This window comes from Notechis scutatus, chromosome 1 (assembly GCF_049901735.1).
Source record: "Notechis scutatus isolate UNSWTSFEM ecotype Mainland chromosome 1, rNotScu1.2, whole genome shotgun sequence".
Lineage (NCBI taxonomy): Eukaryota > Metazoa > Chordata > Lepidosauria > Squamata > Elapidae > Notechis > Notechis scutatus.
The window spans coordinates 266,244,765-266,264,595 of record NC_142009.1 but is presented as its reverse complement, the minus strand read 5'-3'; the positions used below and the strand labels follow the sequence as shown (position 1 = coordinate 266,264,595).

At 36.7% G+C, this 19,831-nt stretch overlaps 1 protein-coding gene across 4 annotated transcripts in view; it reads right to left on the bottom strand.

Moving 5' to 3' along the window:
- Nucleotides 1-317: 317 nt before the first annotated feature.
- CD82 (CD82 molecule) overlaps nucleotides 318-19,831 on the bottom strand; it is a 73,196-nt gene continuing 53,682 nt past the window's right edge. For all 4 annotated transcript variants that reach the window (XM_087951272.1, XM_026664662.2, XM_087951271.1 and 1 more), the window contains exons 3-9: nucleotides 19,407-19,479; nucleotides 17,533-17,657; nucleotides 15,446-15,520; nucleotides 11,263-11,370; nucleotides 6,568-6,756; nucleotides 4,412-4,495; nucleotides 318-2,430 (exon numbers count right to left, since the gene is read on the bottom strand). In XM_087951272.1, coding sequence (XP_087807398.1) covers nucleotides 2,353-2,430; nucleotides 4,412-4,495; nucleotides 6,568-6,756; nucleotides 11,263-11,370; nucleotides 15,446-15,520; nucleotides 17,533-17,657; nucleotides 19,407-19,479 — 732 coding nt within the window. In that variant the 3' untranslated portion in view covers nucleotides 318-2,352. The remainder of the gene's footprint in view (nucleotides 2,431-4,411; nucleotides 4,496-6,567; nucleotides 6,757-11,262; nucleotides 11,371-15,445; nucleotides 15,521-17,532; nucleotides 17,658-19,406; nucleotides 19,480-19,831) is intronic.

Below are 19,831 nucleotides of genomic sequence, written 5' to 3'. Positions count from 1 at the left end.
GCAACTTGACTTTCTGATTTCTTTGAACATGTTTCACTTCTTTGGGAAGTCTTCTGAACTTATCTAGACTTATCTTCTTATTTAGCATAAGTAGGCTAGGACTAGAGTAGGGAGGTCCTACACATAAAAGAACATTGGGGAAAAGTCATTGTTTGAAACAGGCTGCTAAACCTTATTGTGGCCAATCCAGTTCTATTGCCCAACTAATGCTCATCAATGTAGGTACTCCTGCTGAGGGGGCAGGAGTTCCCCGTTTGCATCATTAGCCTCCTAAACAAAGATAGGTTGATACTACAACAAGAATGAAAGTAGAAACATTTTGTTATTTTTTTAAGCAAATGTTTTATTACTGAAATACCCACCCGTTATTTGTTAAATCTGTACATGCATTTGTTTCATTTGGAAGTGGTTTCTAAAAAAAAAAAAAAAATCCAAAATGACTCCAGCATTCTTCTGTTCAGAGCTGAATCCAAGAGAACAAGAACCATCACAAAAACACTTTATCAGTGAAGTTTATCAAATGAAGCATGAAGTGATGCCTATACAGCCTTTCATTCAAAAATGAAACAGTGACTGATGGATGACTGACAAGGGTCAACCTGGACCATTATTTCAAATAAAATGACCAATGTTTGCTACACTGTTAATGTGAAATGATTCAAATGATGGGACTCTTGAATCATCCAACTGTCTTACTGCGCAAAATCTAGCAAAATCACTCCTTGTTATAGTTATATAAGAAATTATAATATTTGAAAGGTAGGAAAGCATGGGAATGCAGGTACTCTTAACTAGATTTGGTCTCTAAATTATGTCAAACCCATTTCATTCTCCCTCAGTAGACAAAGATAAAGTTTCCTATTTGCAAAAAGTATCTTCTGTGCTGTGAGATGATGGAACGTAGCATTCATGCTTTCATCTATACATTAATAATTGTTAATGTAAGGGACTTGTAGTTCTGGACATGTTAAGTTTTCCTGGTTGCCTTTTTTGGCACACCTCAAATGGAAGCTCTCCATGCAAAACCAGAGCCATGGTATCAGGAGAGAATGCTAATCATACTGTGACCACAATCTTGACTTTCATTTTCACAGTTTTATGTACTAGCAGCCTTTCCTTAACATGGAAGGAGAGATTTCCCTTGTGAAACTGGGCTGTTTCCTTGCATCACCTTAGAACAGGGTCCCAAACTTGGCAACTTTAAGACTTGTGGACTTCAACTCCCAGAATTCTGGCAGTTGAAGTCCATAAGTCTTAAAGTTGCCAAGTTTGGAGGCCTCTGCCTTAGAATATAGATGTTCACATGGCTTTTGAATAGAGAAGCATCTCCCAGTACAAATATCAACAGTAAGTTCTTCACAGTGACTCCTGCAACATGGGTTCTGGTGGCAACTACAGTGACTCCAAGGTCACATGATCCCCAACCAAGGAGGCAAGAAGAGCTATGTACTTTCCTTGGTACATATAAACTAAAGGCCAGAAAAAGTGTTCCCTGCCACCATTGGCATGAACAATAATCAATTCTGTATAAGTTTACCATTTAACAAAGAGAAGACAGAATTACAGAAGATTCATACTAATGTGACTGGAAATATGTATAGAGTCTCCATCACCACTTCGAATAAAGTTGGCAAACCAGGAGTCGATGTCAGAGAGCCAGGACAGACTCATCCTTGGAGAAGCGATCACTAAAATGTCTCCAATGTAATGGATTCCCAAAGGGAGGAGTATGGTAGAAAGGAGAAAAATGATATCACATTTTCCGTATCATACATCCCTGTCCAAAAGGTAAACGGTGGTATTTTAAGCTTACAGTCCAATTCTTGATCTGGCTGGTATCAATTGAATAGATCAGAGGAACTGAAGCTTAAAAAAGATACAGGCATCCGATTATTTAGAGGAGAGACGTTCCGCTCTACAGCGTGTATTTCTAAAAGCATGTGATTAAAAAAAATAAACCACAAAAGCTAAAGCCCCCTCCCTCCAGATCTTCCTCAATGAACAGTATAAGGATTATGTACATATAGCAAACAGCTGCAACAATGGGAATATGGGGATACTCTAAGCTTAGTCACAATCAACAAATGTGGATAAAAGGAAGGGAGGGAGAGGTGCTGGCAATAAAGGTGCAGGGTATCTCACAAGGAGAAGATTTAAATGGCCTGTTTCATAAAAGAACAGTCAAGAGATAAAAGGAGGCTGCCCAAGTCCCTCAGATAATTCATCAATACCACGCAACCTAATTGAACTGCAGCAACACTGCAGAGTTGTCACCAGAGGGATGAAGATAGCCTGGGTTTAAGAAAGGGGCATTCCATGTGTTCTGGGGCAGCTCTCAAGACCAGCAGTCTCTCAGTACTTGGGCACTTTGGTGTAATCTTCAGTGTGAATGTTCTTGCAGAGGCAGATAGACAGCACCATTCCCAGCAACTGCAAGAGAAAAAGGAAGGAAGGATGAAAAGGCTGGTTCTTTGCACTTATAAAGAAATGGAGAATCCCTGGCCAGAATTTAGCTGTTCAGCGATTATTCAGATTTAGACCAAATACATTCTTATAATGGAACCTAAGACTAAGCCAAAGTGCTTTTTCTGGTTTTAGAACTTAAACTTATACACCGCTTCACAGTGCTTTTACAGTCCACTCTAAGCAGTTTACAGAGTCAGCATACTGACCCCAACAATGGGCCCTCATTTTACCAACCTTGGAAGACTGAGTCAACCTTGAACCAATAAGAATCGAACTGCTGAACTGCAGGCAGCTGACAATCAGCAGAAGAATCCTGCAATACTGCATTCTAACCACTGCACCACCACATGTTTTATCTCAACTTCCTTCATCTTCTCAGTCTTCTTGGTTCTCCTCTGATTGTCAAAACTGCAGTTATAAGCTCCTCTAGAGAGGGAGCTATATTTTGCTAAAATTACTGTGAAAAGCACTTTCATAGTATGAGTTTTACTACAGTTAGTTCTTACTTACTGATGATCACTGGGAGTAGGGATTCCATTGCTAAGCAATGCAATCATAATGTAGGGCATCACACGACTGCACCAAATTATGATGATAGTTCCAGTAGTCCAGTAGTCCCCATTGCTGTTGTTAAGTGAATCCTATGAGGTTGCAGCATTCCACAGTCACATAATTCCCTACTGACTTTGTTTGGTGGAAGCTGGAACAAATTCTGATCACTTGACCACAGGATATTGCAACATTGCAATTGCATGCAGGTTGCTGAGCACACAAATAATTACCACATAATCATCGAATGCTGCAATGAACACAACTATAAGGACCCCTCCTAAGTACCTCCTTTGTTCAGTATCATTGAACAGTCACTGAATGAGTGGACTGCTGCATTTAGTTTCATATGTTTAATAAAATGTTCCAAATAAAAATGTGAGAAGCAGCTAATGAACCATATTCAGCCTGCCATGACCAATATAGTTGATTTGTCATCATATTGAAACATGTCGGGACAAAAAAAGCAGCATCAGCAGATAGGAACTCATACATAATAAAAATGGAAATCAGAAACCTGCTGAGGTGAAATAAATCTCCATCAGCCATGAGAGATAGAATGATCATTCTAATTGAGAGACGACAATGGAAGAGATGTAGATGGAGCAAATAACCAGATCTCCTCGGATATTTGAGTCTTCAGGTTTGGATCTATTTATATCTGGTTCATAGTATCTCCCTCAGACATATTCTCTCTCATTCCCTTTTTGCTTCTTTGTTTTCAATCATAAACAATATTGCTAGTGTGAATAAATTGAAGCTGACAGGAAAACATTTAATCAAAACTATCTTCTTTAAAAGGCTCCAATCATCAGATAGATCTAGATTTTTTTAAAAATGTACTTTTAGCCAAGACATAATTAAAAAAGGAATAGAAAGAACAATTCATACTTTTTGGAAAATTGATTATAGAGAATATATTTAAGTACATTTTTCACTTGGATATCACTTCTGGATTGTGTGCCTGTGATGAAAAAAAAATGAAATGCTGACTTTGGTTTCGTCAATCAGAAAGATTTGTTATTCTAGAAATGGCTAGTTATATGCAAATGTGTAAAAGCAAAAAGTTGAGGCTAGAGTGTTTTTATCTTGTACTGTGCTAAAAAGAGTTGGAAGTCAGTGTCTTTTTTCTTCTTTTTTCTCCCTTGTACCTCAGACTTTCTTTTCTCCTCTCTTTTTCCTTCCCCTAATTTCCTATTTATATTTTTTCTCTGTATTTTATATATTAAATAAATAAATAAAAGGAAAATTGATTAACTTCCACCAAGTACCAAGTATTCATAGGCCAAAGAGCCGATGTACTGTACATACAGATAATATTTTGCTTTGCTTGTAATTACAAGCAAAGCCACTAACAAAAAAGCTTTTTTCAAAATGCAGGAAAATGAACACCTACCTCAATGACTGCAACCCCCGTGCATACCCCAAGGATGATGCCAAGGTTGTCTTGTAACCAATTCTGCACACCTTTCATACATCCCTGGAAGATACGTACCACATCTGATTTACCAAGATTATAAGATTATGGATAATAACTATCAAAAGCAGGACAGTGTTATTGAGCTAGAGCACGAGTACTTTTGAAATATTTTCTATTTATAATGACTATTCTGGATAAGGCCAAAAGAAATTAGAAAGCTATTATTTTCTCTTTAGTCTAGGATTCTCTTATCTCTGACAAGCAGGGATTTTTTTTCCAGGATATCTTATTTCCTTACTGCTGGTTTGTGACCCAATTAGATTCCAAAGGGTTGTTGGACACTGAATTTGAACCATACCCATCAGAAATATTCCTGCACTAGAGCAGGGGTCGCCAACCTTTTGGACCTCAGGGACCACCAAACTCATAATTTTAGATCCCAGGGACCACTAACTGGTTTTGTGGGTGTGGTCTAATTTGTGGGTATGGCTTGGTGGTCACGTGACTGCCTGGGCATGGCTTGTATATAAATATTATAAATATTTATATAAATATTGAATTTTTTATAAAAAAAGAGCAACTTTTACCCAAAATCAGGCAACGCAGGCAGGCAGATTGAGTTGCTCACAGAATTACAGATTCGTTCAGAAATCTATCTATCTGCCATTGGCTAGCTCAGTCTGTCACATAAAATTTGCTTGTAAGCAAACTCACAAAATTAACTCAACACACCATGCATGTAAATATTGAATTTTTTATTTTAAAAAAAGCAACTTTTACCCAAAATCAGGCAAAGCAGACAGGCAGATTGAGTTGCTCACAGAATCACAGATTCATTCAGAAATCTATCTGCCATTGGCTAGCTCAGTCTGTCACATAAAATTTGCTTACAAGCAAACTCATAAAATTAACTCACAACACACCATGTATGTAAATATTGATTTTTTTTTTATAGAAAAGCAACTTTTATCCAAAATCAGGCAAAGCAGGCAGATTGAGTTGCTCACAGAATCATTCAGTGATTTATCTATCTGCCATCGGCTAGCTCAGCCTCTCAAATTTGCTTGCCGTGAGTCTGCACTGAATTTGCTTGCAAGCAAACCTTCAATCCTAAGGGAGGTTCGGCTGTGCTTAGCTAGAAAGCAAGAAATCCAACCATTTCCTGCTTCCTAGCTAATCTAAATCTCCTGGCACAGCAGAACAGATGATGGTTGGAAAAAGGAAAAATAGCAACTTAGCAGACAAGTTTGCTGGGTAAGGAGTGAGTGGGCGGGGAGGGTTCCAGCGGGCCATGTGGGCTGAGTAACTTTGTGTTTCTGCGCAGCCTGGATTAATTGCTTTGGGGGGGGGGGTGCTCTGGGGATGAGATTTCTCTGCGGCCCACCAAAATTTTCTCACGACCTATGAGTGGTCCGCGGCCCACTGGTTGGCGACCGCTGCACTAGAGGAAAAAGCAGCACTTATATATTCCAAGCGAAAAACTAAATTTTGGAGCCAATAAAGTAAACTTAAGAACTGCATAGTATAAAAATCTTTTCCAGGATTTTGTCACCAAAAAGCCATTATCGGAATGCGTCTTGGAAACTCATAAAGTATTACTGCTAGGAAAACAGCAAATGCCAAAACTTTTGTTTTGGAGTATATACTATGTCTATGAACATTAGCATTTGTTCTAATGGATGCATTTGTTGAAATCAAAATTGTGTATGAATATGTAGCAGGCTACATAAGTGACGGATAAGATAGGAGAGATTGAGGCAAATAAAATGGGCTTCAAAAGTGCCTCCAAGAATTAAAATGAAAGATAAAAAGGCAAAATGTATTCTCAGAATGACAGGGCGAATGGGCAGTCTGTAATCATGTCAAGGAGATGTCCATGGTTACATCCACTTTCAACACTTTCCCTTCAACCAGGAAGACAACTAAGATCAACTCAAAAGTCATTAAAAAGAATGAAAAGAAATATTTTATATTGTCCTCCCAAAAATCTTTCAGACCAAATGCCAAACAAAATGAGAGTGAAGGGAGGAAGAGAAAGAAAGCAGGTAAACAAAAGCTGGTAGCATTTTCTCTCTCTGTTCTTTTAAAATCAAGAGATCTCTGGACAGAACTTCCCCAAATGAGACACTCACCTGCTTTTTAACTGGCCAGTCATCCGTTGTTGTAGAGTTGGAAATAATATCCAGGAGGCAGAAACCCACTTCCGACTGCGAGTTAGAGGAGTCATTGGAGCAAGAGCAAGGATAGAATGTCTGGTTTTTTCCCTGAAGAGCTGTGTTGTTTTTCCAAGTTTCTGGCCCAGTCCAACCACAGCATTGTAGCTATGTTTAAAGGAAAACAGCACCTTGTTACTTCCTGTTCAGTGTCACAGGGCCATTTTGTCAACTATCGAAAGAACTCTAACTGAAGCCATAAACATTCCTTATTTCCTTTCTCAGTTGCCATGCTAAAGGGGGAGGGAGATTTGTGGAATGTAGAATGTTTCCTTTTAGAGTGCCAGACATAACACTGATAAGGCTCTTGAGAGCTGAAGCTGACCCAGCGTATCCTAGCAACGGCAGGAGGGGAGTACCAAGACCTGTTTGGTTGGTTAACGTGATCTGGGACACAAAGGGGGGTGGCCAGTATCTATATTTTAATTATGCCAAAGTGCGGGAACTATTCAGAATTGGCTTGACTTTTGAACCTACCAGTATGATGTGCCCAATAAGCAAGATCTTTGAAACAGCAACAGCCTCGGAGTTTTGAACTAATTCATTGAGAGCATTACTCAGAACTATGACACATTTTGCCTGAGAAGATTTTTCTGCTTCTCTTTTCGTCACTATTACATTTTTTTTAGTGGTATTATCTTGCTCAATAAAATTCTATGTGTAGCATACAATTATTTAAATAAAAAAAACACCAGCAAAAATTGCATGGACTTGTCCATGTACTTGCCAGGAGTCAAAACAGACAAACAAAACAAACCACACCTTCACCATAATATAGCAAAATTCACTTCTCCTTTACAATCTAAGGTAATAAAATCAAGCAGAAAATGCCATGTTAATTGATTCAATAAATAAGATAAATAAGATGAAGTTACCTATTTTGTGAGTTTGGAATGAATTTTAAGGAGGAAAAAAAATAGTAGCAAATCTCATAAAAGCAGAATCATCCTCTTCACTTTAGTCACATTGAAGGCAAAATATATCAAAAGTTAATACCTGTAGGATCCTTACATTTACACTACCATGTAAAATGCACCTCTGTTAATTCTAGAGAATTCATTTCAACCTCTACAATTAACAAAATGCCAACAAAATGTCCCTCTTTTAGACATTTAAAATGATTTCTTTTGCCACACTAAAAAAATAAGCAGGAGTGGGTTGATTTTTTTCCTTTGGATAACTTTGGGAGTAATTTTATGTGGGTTGGGCAGCTGTATAAATTTATTTAACAAATAAATCTTATAATTTTCACTGTTAGGTGTGAGATGGATAGCATATTTTGTAGCCATTGTTACAATTTTTATTATTAAAAATGAGTAGGTCTTTCATATGAAAGCACATCCCAATATATGAAACTACTTCACCTGTCTGAAAATGTGAGAAGTCCATTGTGATAGGACTGTGTCTGACTAGCTTCAAAAATGGTGCTATTAATAAGAACTACCCCCTCAAGGGCTTCTATGGAAATGGCTTACAAATCAACTGGCAAGGCTGCTGACTGTGAAGCTGCCTCCCTATAAGATCTATTAAGAATTCTATAACCAAAATGGCATTATATACAATGAAACTGGATGCAACTTTTCCAGCACACTATTTGCTTGTGAGTTTCCTATCCAGTTTCAAATGGGGGGTAACAATTGTAAAACTCAATGTAGCCACCAAAAAAAAAAAAAAAGATGCTTTCATAATGTTGTATATTCTTCCACTTTGAAGAATATACAACATTGTTAATTCTCACTCAATGGTATTCTGGAACAGCAGGCAATTAGATTTCATTCTGCTTGAAGATCTCCAGATCCAATGTAATGCCCTGAATTGCTAGTTCTTTGAAAGTGATTGAAGAAGTATGTTATAGAGGCACTTCCCAGCCTCACTCATAAACACCAGCTTGAGAGTTATTTCCTTAGCATGAAAAAGGCCAATTGTTAAGAATAGCCAGTCACCAAAAGATGGAGCTCTTCTACTATTCTTTCCTCTTAGCTTGTGGTTAAAATAGGATTTTATAAAAAGTTGGCAAGACTTTTCATTTGTGAAGAAAGACCAAGTAGGCCTTAATTATATAATATACTGTACTGTATGTAAATAAGAGTCAATTTGCTGTTGGGAATAGAATATATATTTAGAAACCTGCTGAAAATGGTAATAGTAATCTATGCAATAGCTACAAAACTGTGAGAAAAAATTGTAACTGAGAGTTTACTTAGTCCTAACTAGCTAAAATGAATTTCATTATTTCATTTCTGGTTCACAAAGACCATAACTCCATGTTCTGTTCTGACTTGGAGACAATCTACAGGTTTTTGTTTTATGGTAAAACACACATTAGTCTGTGAACTAATAGCTTCAATTAAAATGTCCCCAATTAATTTAGGAAGAAAACCAAACTCAAATTTCTCTCATATTGAATGAATGCAATATAATCTCTAAGACAGAGTGATGAGAATATGAGTGGATAAAGAACTTATTAAACACCAATGTCCAATTAATCTGACTGTATTGGTATAAAAGTGATTTTAAGCTACAGATTTTAAGCCTGATACATGCTCTCTCTACCCTTACCCCCTGCCATGTCTACTAGAAGAGACAGTTGGCCTTGAAAAGACTACAAATTTGCAGAACATCAAATCATACTCTGCAAAGAATAATACTATCAATTTGGAGGCTGCTTCTGATGTAGGGTAAGCAGCTTCCCTTATCCAAGGAAAACCACTGACTACATTTAATGGAAGTCTTCAGCTATACTTAGGTTTGTTAAGAAGCCCAAACAAGTTCTGCACCATATTTTAATACAGCCTTATTTGACTAAAGAAAAATTATATATGTGCTTTTTAATTATCAGATGAAGAAATGGAACAGCATTTACTCAGATGTACAAAACAGTTTTCCTATTAGAAGACATTCTGATCAACAGAAGAAGAACTTTGGTTTTGGAGACGACTCCTGAGAATACTATAGCAAAGAAGAAGGGAAAAAAACCCCCAAAACAAATGCATCATAGAATAAATCAATCCAGAACTCTTTTTCAGAGCTCAAGTGACCTGGGTCAAAATATCATGTTGAGTATTTTATGCAAAATGAAAAACTTACAGTATAATGCTAGAAAAGGAAGGATAGAAAAAAAGAGAATGGCCAGTAACAAGGTGGATGGACTCAGTTACAACAATGATGGGTGCACCATTGGAAAACCTGAAGGACCAGATTAGGAACAGATCATGTATGATTATTAAAAGACAACACCAACTCGATGACACATAATCCAGCTCTTTATTTGTATCCTACAAATGTCTGGACCAAGTCAATATAACTGGTAGCTTCTTAGAGCTAAGTAGTCCCAGTCTTATTTTTGTTGGCTTCTTACCAACCAGATGCTGTGATAATCTGAAACTATATTAGATGGCACTATAGGCTACATACAGAAGAACTGGTGTTTAGGCCCTTGGGTAAGAATGACAGGAGTACAGGGATGGTTGCTGTCAAGAGCCATCAGTAGTAAGCATATTATGGTGGCCACCAGTATAAACCTTAACAATGTATACAAACTGTGTCATTGAATGACTCAGGAGCCCTGGTTTATGTGAAGCCTACAATTAAAAATATGAAATAAACTGTGTCTGATTTTATAAGAAAACTGTCTGTGGACCTTGAATGGCAACAAGTTTTCACATATGGAACTCGCTAGTAAATGCGGTCACAGTGTTGAAAATGTATATATAAATACACTGCCACGATGCAGCTTTGCACCCTGTAGTAATTGAACACGTGGACAATTCCGGCATGCTTCATTTTTCTGTGGTAACACCCGAAGTAGATCTCATGCACAGGACATGCCAAACTTTACATCTGGCAAATTAGATATTGCATAATTATTCACACATGTCAATGGATCCATATTCTCCACACATGTTCAATTTGAATTGGACTAGGATTTGAGAAATTCAGGTTCAAGTCTCTGCTCAAGTAAGAAACTCAGTGATCTCATATTTCCATCTAATCTAAGTCACCAAATTAAAAAATAAAATACAAAGAGGAAATTATGTATACTGCCTTGAGCTTCTAAAGCAGCATTTTTCAAACTTGACTGCCTTAAGATGTATAGATTTCAATTTTAAAATTCCCCAAGTTGAAGCCCATTTTCTGGGAGTTGAGGTCCATATATCTTAAAACTATATATCTTGAAAAACACTGCTCTAGAGAAAAGATAGGTTGAGATTGCAGTGATTGATTGAATAAGTTCCTTGGATATACAGTAGAACTCTATATCATGAGCATTGTTTGGTGAAAAGAGGTTTTAACAAATGAGTACCTCAACAGGATCTCCTGCTTGTACCTCTGTATTGTGCATCTTGAGAACAATACCGGAAGAAAACAAAAAGACCGTATATTGATGATATGACCCACTCTATGAAAGCAACTTGTTTCTCATTTTAGAACTTGGGCTTGATTCATAAGGTTCTCTACCCACTTACTTCTGCCTGAAGCCAATCTTCAAATATCAATATTAATTTATGATTAAATTAGATGAAGATGAATGTTACTATTCTCATTCAAGAAAAACCTTACCGTATGTATTATTGACAATACCACTATCTCATTAACTCTTGCATGGCAACTTACTTGTAACTGGACATAGTCCCAAGCATTTTCAAGGGTCTTATTATTGTCGTCAGAAGGATTGTAGTTCTGGACAAGTTCACTAACGATCCCAGACATTTCCGCTTCAAGCTAGTAAAAATAATACAAAAACATAATTAAGCACTGGTCTTGTGATTATTGATCTCATCTTACATTTGAAGATATATAAATTATTTGAACTTTATTCCATAATAAGGGAACCTTTTCCTTTTTCCCCTAGATGTGTCTTCCAGAATGTCCTGCAAGTAAGAACTGGAGAGAGGGAAAGAGAAGGAACAATAACAACATTTTTCTCTATCAACAAAAAGAAAGTAAGGGACAAGTCAGAGCATTTCACTCAACACTACAAACCATGTCTAAGATGTGATGAAATAATTGTTAGCTATTCTATTAGTATCTTAAGAACAAGTATGAATATCAGTCTGTTAGTGCTGAGCACTAAACTCACCAGGATTCATATTCTGGCAATTAGACTATATGGCAATCACAGAATAAAGAAAGAAACACAAGCAACAACAAACAAGTTCTTGCAAAACAGAGTTGCTGTAAAATATTGCCAACTGCTACAGATTTGGAAAGAAGGCAGCCATCTGTCTTTTTGTTTTTAGGACACATGTCTGAGCAAACGGCAAAAATATCCTGCGGTGTGAACCCTAGCAAGTGTCAAGTCAGCAAAATGCAAGCTCATCTCTTGAGCTATGAATGGCACAAGTGTCTGGATTACTATCTGCCGACTGAGAAGATGATGTCAGACAAGAACAGTAAAATGTTTCACAATTTCCTCTTAGTGAAACTGGAAATTACCACAAAGGTCAAAAGTTTCTATTAAGAATTAACTTTCAAGTCAAACTGCAGTCCATGCTTTCAATTTTTACTTAATCTACTAGTATCAAAAACTAAGGTATGCCTGATTCCACACAGAAAAATGTAAAGGGAATGAAATTTATAGTTACTTAAGTATCATGCAAGGTTGCTTTTTAAAAATTATATCACACCATGTTAAACATAAAGGGTCTTATTGTTATTGATCAGGGTAAAATTTGACCTTTTTCAATTTGCTATAATATGGACTTGATAAGAAATGTAAATGTTCCTGTCCAGTAAAGACATATTATGATCAGGAAAATTAACATTAGCATGAGCTCAGGACTATTTGTTGTTTGAAAATGCATTAATGTTAGACACTGTGGGCACTAAATGAGAGAATTTTTTTTCTTTTTCATTTACTGCAGTGCTTATATTTTCCTTTCATAATGAAGTGTTGGGCAGTTTACAATTCTCATTTTCAGGATGACTTACAAATGTTGGTTTTCTACTGTCATATGGCAATGTTAAGGCAACCTATGAAAATCTTACATAAATTAAACCTGAAAAATATTTTCTGAGGAACATGGAGAAACGCAGAAACCTTTTTCTCTAATGCTGGCCTATCAGAGCAGGAGCATAGGGATGAATATGCAGGAAGCACTGCAATATCAGTTTGTGATGTTTTCAACCTACATTAAATGAAGTTTCCATCAGCTATTTTAACAAATGGAAATAATTTGCACAAATTGAGTACTGGCTAGTGAACTGTATGACTGAATCTAGGTTTGAAGAGCAGCGTAACAATATATATTTCTGAATGGTATAATTACATGAATGGGTCTTTAAGTAACTTGGAGAAAACTTAATTCAAAGATAGTTTAAAGATTAATAGGGATCCACCAATGAATCTTATAATTCATTCAGCTTAATTCATAATTAAGCTCTAAGCAGACTCGTGAAGTTTTAAAGCAAGCATTATTGGGGGGGAGGGGGGAGTGCCTCTATGTTTCTGAATAAAAATGAAGAAACAATATATGGGATTTAGCGAATTCTTCCAGCCTAAATGCCGAAATATGGAATATGAATCAACCCAGTGTAAGAGAGGACAGCTGGCTGCTTTCACACCAATCACATTATAGTAGCAATCACATTATAGTAGAAACTTAGTCAACTTTCATAATCCAGAATACTGGGAAGGAGAACACAGTCTGGTATTCTAAACCTCTCCTGCCAACAGAATCTACATTTAGTTTCCTCAGAGGTTTCCCCACAATAAGCAAAAGAAAAACAAGGCTTCATCAATTCCCGTTATTAAAGAAAGCCTGAAGAAACATATGTAGCCTTCCATCTTTACTGCACAGATACTAAAACCAAAACCTTGATGGAAGGGGGGGAAAAGGGAGGGGGGAGAAATGAGTGATAGAAGCACTTACAATCTACTGCCAGGAACAAATTTGTGCAAAACCTCCCAGATTCCACGAGTAGAATTTCCCAACTATCGCTCACTTTTTCCAATATTACACATTATTAAAAGTTCTCCTGACTAGACTACACACATAAATTCATTACTCTGCATTGCCACATTGTTCTCTTCTGTAAGTCAAGATATTGAGGGGAAGGGGGTCTAAAAATATACGATTGTCTTTAATTTAAACTAATTTTAAATTTAATTTAAACTAACTTCAGTTTGACTACTCTTAGGTTCTGTTATTATCTCCATAACACATTAACTTGCAAAAAAAGGTTGTAGAAAAATTAGTACATTTTTAAACAAAAATTGATATGTAATTTGGCATCAGAGCAGTTTTTACTCAGAATTTAGTATGCTTTACAGATTAATATTTTAATTTCTTTTTTTATTAGAGGTTGCAGCACAACATTCAAAGAAGTATAACTATTGAAATATACTGTTATTTCCTCTCATGGTTTGCAAAGTGCTAATTAATTAAGTTTACATTAAAATGTAAACTCAACATTCAAGAATCTGAAAGATAGTTTTGCAGCTGAGTAAATGACTAAAATTGGGTTGCCATTTTAACTGTTTTTTTGTTGTCTCTGGACATTAAAGGCAAAATTGATTTCTTTTCTTGTTTGAAAATTGAAATTCTACACAAGCCATATGGAACATCTCAAAATAGCAAATATGGGTACAGAGATTACTAAGATTATAAACCAAAAATTAGAGGTTCTTTCTAAGAAGTGGGATAGTGGAAAAAAGCTTATTACAAGAGAGAAAAGTGCTCTGAATGCTTTATACACGTATTTCAAGCCTTCAGATTCTATTTTTTATTTATTCATTCCTGCAGTGGATTTTGTCCACTTTTACTTCATCTAGAAACCTACTTTTTTGGGCAAGTTAAACTTTTGTTGTTGCTTCATTTCTTACCCAAAATTCTCAGGATATATTTACTGTAGTGGTTTTCTGAACCAATACTGAACTGTTTTGAATTTTAAATTTGAATTTTGTACAATTTCACAGTCTTGTTGAATTGAACTTGCATTACTTTTAATGGAAAACACTTAAACCATGTAATAAATAGTAAAAGTAGGCCGAGTATTTCTATTCACATTTATCCAGATTTCTTGTCCAGTGCAACTGTATATAACAAGCAAGAAACTAGTATTCATTATTTCCCAGTTTATTAATATATCTTTTAAGCAAAGAAGGCTTTGAGCAATTAATCATTGTTAAATTCTAGGTGATTAACAAAAATTAGCTATTGAAAAAACTCTCCTTAAATTCTATAAAATATTTACAGTTAGTTGGTGTCTACACTACTTTTTCTTTCTTTTTTCTTTCTATTATTTGCTGCTTAATTTTTGGTCTTAGTTCCTGGTTTTAAGAAGGACGGTAAGCTGTTTTGAAAACAGGAATTCAAAATCCCCTAAATAAAGTTACATGCTTTTTTTTCTTAAATATTTTCCTAAGTACATATTAAGAAATTCAAAAATATAAAAAAAAAACAACCCAAAAAAATTAGTTTTAGTTAACTCACACCTAATATTTATAGTTCTGTGATTCTTGCTGTTGTAAATTTTGTAACAGAAAGTACCAGATTATCAAGTTACATATATCATTTTTCCATCTAATCAGGAACAAACAAACACCAGTTTTATTTTTATCACTTCATGCAAATACAACGAACAGTAATAACTCCAACCCAAATGAAGAATGTCAGATTGGAAGAGATAGAGAAGAGTGCTTTTAAAAAAAACAATGACTTTATAGTGATATTTGCTGAAAAACTGCATGTCTAAATCTTGTTTTTAAGACATTACTTGGAAATGCATAAGAATCAGAACAACACAACCTCAACCTTAGCAAGGAAAGAAATTGGGAAACAAAAGTGTCACTTACTGCATTCCTCTGGAAATAGATCAGCAGGCCGGCAGCTATTTGGGCTATGAGAATCAGCAATAGGCAAGTAAAATACTGCAAAACAAATGAAAAGTTTTTCTCACATTTGTGACATTAGTACTTGGTATATAGATAGTCCTCAACTGACAACAGTTAGTTTAATGACCGTTCAAAGTTACAACTGCACTGAAAAAAAGTGACTTATGACCGTTTTCCACCCTTGTGGTGTGGAGACGATAACTTGGTCCTCAACACCAATAAGACCAAGGAGCTTATAGTGGACTATAGAAGGAACAGATCAGACATCCAGTCCTTGCTTATCAATGGAGACCAAGTGGAGCAAGTGGCCAGTTTTAAGTTTCTGGGTGTTACCATAAAAGAGGACCTGACCTGGGGTGCTCATATTGCAGCACTGGTCAAAAGGGCCCAGTAGAGGTATCTGAGACTTCTCAGAAAACAGCAACTGAATGAAAAACTGCTGGTGACCTTCTACCGCTGCACCATAGAGAGTATTCTAACATACTGCACCTCTGTATGCTTTGCCAATTGCACAGTGGCAGATAGGACAGTGCTCCAGAGGGTTAACGTCATTGCCCAGAAGATCATTGGTTGCCCTCTCCCCTCTTTGGAAGAGCTTTATAGTTCCCGCTGCCTTAAGAAAGTTCAAAACATTCTCAAAGATCCATCTCATCCTGGGAACCCTTTTTTTGAATTATTACCATCTGGCAGACGGTACAGAATAAAAACAAGCACAAATAGGCTGAAAAACAGCTTCTATCCCAGAGCAGTAGCTCTTTTGAATTCTACTGTATAGTAGTGTTGGTGTGGTGTTGCGGGTTTTCGGTTCAATGTGTGGAGTATAAAGGATGTGTGTTTGTGTTTATTTTCATGGTCATGATGTGCACAGAAGATGGTGTTTGATTTTGTTGTACGAGGTGTAATGACAATAAACTAAACTAAACTTACAACCATTTAACTTACCTACAGTTACCTGAATAAAATTCAGATGCTTGGCAACCGACTCAAACTTATGACAGCTGCAGTGTCCTGGGGTCATGCGATCACCTTTTGTGACCTTCTCACAAGCAAAATAAACGTGGAAGCCAGATTCATTTATCAGTTGTGTTACTAACATAACAACTGCAGTGACAACGGTGACAAGGCAGGCCGTAAAATGGAGCAAAACTCCCTTAATCACTATTTTGCTTAGCAACAGAAATGATGGGCTTAATTGTGGTCGTAAGTCAAGGACTATCTGTACTACTTCACAGGTGGAGTTCTTCAAGGGGACGGGAGGAGGGGGGGGTCCTATGGAAGACAGTACAACCAGATGTAATAGGAAGCTTCAGCTACGAAGCCAGAATGCTTTCTTGCCAGGAGCCCAGTGAGTATCTGCTGATGTATCAGAAAGAGATTTATTTCCATTTTCTGCCTGTCGGAGCACAATAAGCTAACAGAATTTGCTAAGCTTGCTTCCATGAGGTGCTTTAATGGAAACCTGGCACAGGTTTAGACAAGGTATCTGAACAGGTCTGAAATAGTGCAAGAGTCTCTACGGATCTTTTCCATCCTCCCTGAAGACTTTCAGTCTTTCTCCCGAGGAAGAGAAGTTGCTGGTAGAGAGAAGACATTCTGGGGTAGGATTGCAGCCTTCTGCCTCTACTGTAAGATCCCTCCTTACAGGGCAATACTGGCAATTTTGGAAAGAATGTGGGAAACATACTGTTTTATCACCTTCTTTAAAACTAAAGATGGTAATTACAAATATGCAAAACCTAATGAATCTATAAGAATTCATTAAAAAACAAAACAGCAACATCAAAGTCAGCCAGTTTGCAAATTGAACCTCCAAAGGACTGTAAGTGTAGGTATGAAGAAAGCTTTTCTTGTGAAAGTATTCCACAATCAGATTGCAACCACAGAATGAGCTCCTTCTGTAACAACTTCCAAAGATATACTGCATACCGAGATGCCACAGATATGGCAATTTTTGCATATATTCTGTGCTTTCTAGATGCTTCTCTGTCACTTGTGACTTGTAGCTCAAAGCCAGAAAGACTTTACCAGCATCTGCATGTACTGCTTACCAGTCCCAAGAGGCAGCGAATCTCATTGACCGCTCCAACACAGCCCAGGAACCCCATTAACATGGTGAGAGCTCCTACTGCAGTAAGAATGTATGCTCCAACTTTTGAAGTTGATGATGAGGTCTCTGTGGAAATCCAAGGGGGAAAAAAACTACATATAACAGATGCACATTTATTATGTTCCAGCAAAGCAAGATAATTGTTCAAGAGAGATAAAGCACTCTGCTTTAAGTTCTCTAGCCAAGAAATCAAAGCACTGGACAACAAACAGCTAAATCCTATTACATGCATTGCACTGGAAACTGAGCACTCACTTATTGGTCATGTGATTGTGAGGAAATGAACACATAGCTGTATTTTAAAAGAATGGTCCAGAGGAAGGGGAAGGAATTGACCCAGAAGGATGCGAAGAAATTGAAAATGCATTCTAGTGTTCAGGGAAGTGAAAATGTAAGTCCCAATTGGTAGGTTTGTTTATACTAGCTGACTTGGGAATACTGGTTAGTGCTTCTGAGATTTTAATAAAACAGGAAAGGATTATTAGCCATGGTTGGAAGTTAGCATGTCTTGTCCAGATTTCACATAATGATAAATTCTTATTGACTTACGTTTGGATGACCACTTTTGTATCCCTAAGCATTAATCATGCTAGCTGGGGTTGATATAATATCCAGTTCAAAAATTGGTAGGAATACTACATAATCCACCTTTGACTTAAAGCACACGTGAAATATTCAGTAATGTTCTGTTTTTAAGATGTTCAACTTCAGAGCAGTACCCAGTTGGAAATTCTACATACTTTGACAAGCCTGTCCCATCAAATGGTGCTGTCTTTTTTAACAAAGTGGCCTAAGCAGAGCTTTTAAGACCAACCTTGCAGAAAGGCAATGCCTCAGCTGGGCTCTTGATCTGTAGCACTTTTTGGTTTGTTGAGAAAAATTTCCCAGACTTTGCTGGCATAAGGCTACAAATTTCTATTCTCTCTTGCACAATTTTTCCTCTACTTTTTTTTTCTGGGAAAAATTCCAGACTAGCACAAGAGGGAGGCCTTTTTGGCAATAGAATGGAATGCCCTGCTGTGTCAAGTTCCTTCCCAAACTCTCTGTTAAGGTTACCAGGGAAAAAGGGGGAGGAGGAAACAAGAGAATTGAAAAAAAGAGTCCATCTGGAAATCTCTGGGAAGGAAACAGGAATCTCTGCATGCACAATGTGATTACAAGATAGAAGAAGAAAACTTTTTTTAAAGGGTGCTCGCATATTAAAGGCTCCAAGAACACAGTAGCAATAACTGAATTACTTTGATCCGCCTAGCCTACAGAATTATAAACATTTGGTTTACAGATCATAAGACAAAACCAGATCATGTTCTAATTCTTATTTTACTGTTTAAAACTGTAGATGAGTATTAAAGGGAGACGGGAAGGAGACATGGCTTCATTCAACTTGCCATTTTTGTGTCTGACTAATTCTTCTTTATAGATAACATAACATTGCAGAAGTGATCCAGCTAAGAATAGTTAGAAATGTAAATACAGAAAGCAGAAATAGCACATACTGTTAACAGGAAAGTATCTTCTTTTTAAATCATTATGAAATCTGCCAACTTCTGAAAACTACCCTCACATTTCTGCTAAAAGGGGTAAAAATTATCATGAAAATAATTTTACAAGGATAGTGCCCTTGGTCTGACCTGATGTAGTCTCACATGAAAAAGCAGATTAGCTTTTTCTAAATCTAGCAGGAAGCCATCCCTGCTTTGGACTAAGGTCTAAAGATGGACTGTTCTTCAGATGTACAGTGTTTCCTGTTGGAATTTACTTTCAAAGGCAAGAAAACTATACATAAATCAATAGGAAAATTTAAAATGGTCTTACGTAGAACTGAAATGAAGCTTGTTGTGTCCACCAAAATCCATATTCCAAAACCTAGGATGACAGCACCCAGGATCTGGAAAAGAAAATTCAGTTACTTAAAAAGATCATATAAATCTTAAATTTTGTTTCATGAATTTGCATAACAGTTTTAATGATAAGTGCATCCAAAACAGCTCACAGAAAAATAGAAATAGGGTTACAAACTACAATAAGTCATACTTTTTTTTAAATTCATGCCTTTATCAAAATTATTTCTATAACGGGTCAGGGTGAAACATTTCCAGCAGTAAAAGACAGATGGTGACTATGAAAACGTGCTGTTTTTTTTAAGGAGGGGGAAAATCTATTTAGTCTTTCCAATACATGTGACAAATATATTGAACCCAGTCATGTCTTGAGTATCAGAGAGATGACGCACAGACATA